The sequence below is a fragment of the Pterocles gutturalis genome, unplaced genomic scaffold (assembly GCF_000699245.1).
Source record: "Pterocles gutturalis isolate BGI_N339 unplaced genomic scaffold, ASM69924v1 scaffold29665, whole genome shotgun sequence".
NCBI lineage: Eukaryota > Metazoa > Chordata > Aves > Pterocliformes > Pteroclidae > Pterocles > Pterocles gutturalis.
This window is the reverse complement of record NW_010144239.1, coordinates 22,830-25,194: the sequence shown is the minus strand read 5'-3', so window position 1 is coordinate 25,194 and position 2,365 is coordinate 22,830. Positions and strand designations below refer to the sequence as shown.

The window sequence follows — 2,365 nt, the reverse complement described above, 5'->3', positions numbered from 1 at the left end:
CCCATAATTTTATTAAAGATTTCAGACTTCTTCGTGTGGGGAGTTAAAGCCCACAGTAAATATTATTTCTGTCAGCTGAGATCTAGGGCATGTGGTACATTATCATTCCTATTTCCATCCTTCAGGCACAGCATCTCAGCCAGATGTAGGCACAGGTTCAGATTCATTCTACTCGACTAGAGGCACAAATATGGGATGACTTCAAAGCATAGTCTTGGCTGCATCTGAATCAACAAGGCAGGACAGACACTCCCAAGGGACAATTCAATTCAGCCAAAACCTGATTATCCTTCTACATTTATCTGCCTCTCACCATCTGCAAGAGAAAGAGCCTGAAGTAATTGCTTCCATAACTTAGGGGTCTTGATTCAGAGCCTGTTGATCAGTGGAACAAGTCTGAGTTATAAATTATTGAAACACTGACACTTCCTGGTAATGGTTACAAATTTAACAGTGGAATTTCCTTCTTTTCTGTTACACCTTTCAGTTCTGTTTCGAATCGTCTCTCTGGACAAAGACTTCTACCCACTGGATGAGAAGGTAGAGCCATAATTCCTTGTTGCTAACCAGATGGCTTATTTCGCAATTAACACCATTACTGTCATCATCCAGAACCACTGAAGACAGCCTTTAAAGTATATGGTCCTTTTTTACTCACACCATCCTTGACCCATTCCATACTCCACTTGTCTCCATTGACTGAGAAACCTATCTCCTTTTTCAAAGGGATATAGGTGTTTAAAACCAGATTTGCAAAGGAATGTACATGGCTAAGCATGCAGGCAGGGATCTCATTACTGAAAAAATGGGTGGGACAGTTTCCGTTGAAAGTGAGAGATGTGCAGATGTTTCTGGCAGTGGGTGCAACCACGTGCTTAGAGGGAGAGAGCAGGATGACAAGGGCTTGGTTTTAAGGAACTGGTCACAGGTGTAAATCCACCTTTTAGCTTATTTGGCAATCAGTTCCTCATGCAGACAAGTTCTTTGAAAACTCTTACTTCATCACATTTTCATACTGCGGTAAGACAGAAAGTTGGGGCTCTAAAATATTTATAGAAGAGATTCCCTTAACCATCATGAACTAAGGAAACAGAGCAAGCACAGAAAAGGGAGAACCCAAAGGAATTCTTAGAAGGTTGTTTTTCTGCCCTTCAGTTCAAATCTGGAAATTACTTCTATCCATATATGACCCATATTTCTAACTCTGATTTTCCTTTGTTCTTTCCCCACAGTTTCCATTTGTCTATGTTCAGGTGAGTGGATAACTACATGCATGTTGTTATGTTGTTTCAGCAGAATGTGTAGGCACAGAGATAGCAGTCTCCAGCAGTGGTGTTATCAGGCTGAGGTGCAAGGGAAGAACATGGGTGCACAACTTTTTCCTTTGTGTAAAGGAAGGCTGAGTCGTTGGGCATCAAAATAAGTTCTGACAGTGGTTCTTGGATTGTAGAATATGCTGTAGGACCAAAATAGTTAATCATTGTGAGGTATGCTGTGAACAGAATTACGCTTGCCTACAGGTTGTATCAGAATGCCTTATTCCTTTTCCCAAGCAGAACTAAAATTTTCTGCCTGCCAAGAGTGGCTGAAACCACAAGATTGCATTATGTTTAATTAACTAGCAAAACTAAAGAAGCAAAATTATGTAAGTAGACATCCCCTGTCTTCCCAAGCATGCCCCTTTTGTCTGTTGTTTTTCTTTTCAACGGTTGAACTTCAGTGACAGACAAAAGTTACTGGGAAGGATATTTCTGTCAATGATTCAGGTACCCATTTTTTCCTCTGAGAAACCAGAACTTACAATTATTATCTGGGACATCTTCTAGTGGAAAACTGATGGGAAGGATCCCGTGATGGACCCTGAAGCCATGATAGCAGCACAACCAATGCTGAAGTGAATGTGCACAAATCTTATGTTGGTTCGTGTGATTATGGATCCTATGTAATCAGTCCTGGCATTTTGCCTTGCTGCTTGGGGTTGCTGTCTCCGTTCTGTCCCATCTCTCTCTAGAGCTGAGAGTGTTGTCACAGCAGGGGAGTGAAGGATCCCGTGATGGACCCTGAAGCCATGATAGCAGCACAACCAATGCTGAAGTGAATGTGCACAAATCTTATGTTGGTTCGTGTGATTATGGATCCTATGTAATCAGTCCTGGCATTTTGCCTTGCTGCTTGGGGTTGCTGTCTCCGTTCTGTCCCATCTCTCTCTAGAGCTGAGAGTGTTGTCACAGCAGGGGAGTCAGAAGGTGATCAGTCCTGGCATTTTGCCTTGCTGCTTGAGGTTGCTGTCTCCATTCTGTCCCATCTCTCTCTATAGCTGAGAGTGTTGTCACAACAGGGGAGGCAGAAGGTGGGCCAGAAACAG

General features: G+C 42.6%; 1 protein-coding gene across 1 annotated transcript in view; it reads left to right on the top strand.

Annotated features, from left to right (window-relative positions):
• Positions 1–487: 487 nt before the first annotated feature.
• Positions 488–2,365, top strand: part of LOC104470207 (alpha-2-macroglobulin-like) — a gene marked incomplete at both ends in the record, with an annotated part of 23,926 nt that continues 22,048 nt past the window's right edge. Inside the window, 2 exons of the mRNA XM_010085046.1 lie at positions 488–540; positions 1,233–1,253. Of these exons, the coding sequence (XP_010083348.1) occupies positions 488–540; positions 1,233–1,253 (74 nt within the window). The remainder of the gene's footprint in view (positions 541–1,232; positions 1,254–2,365) is intronic.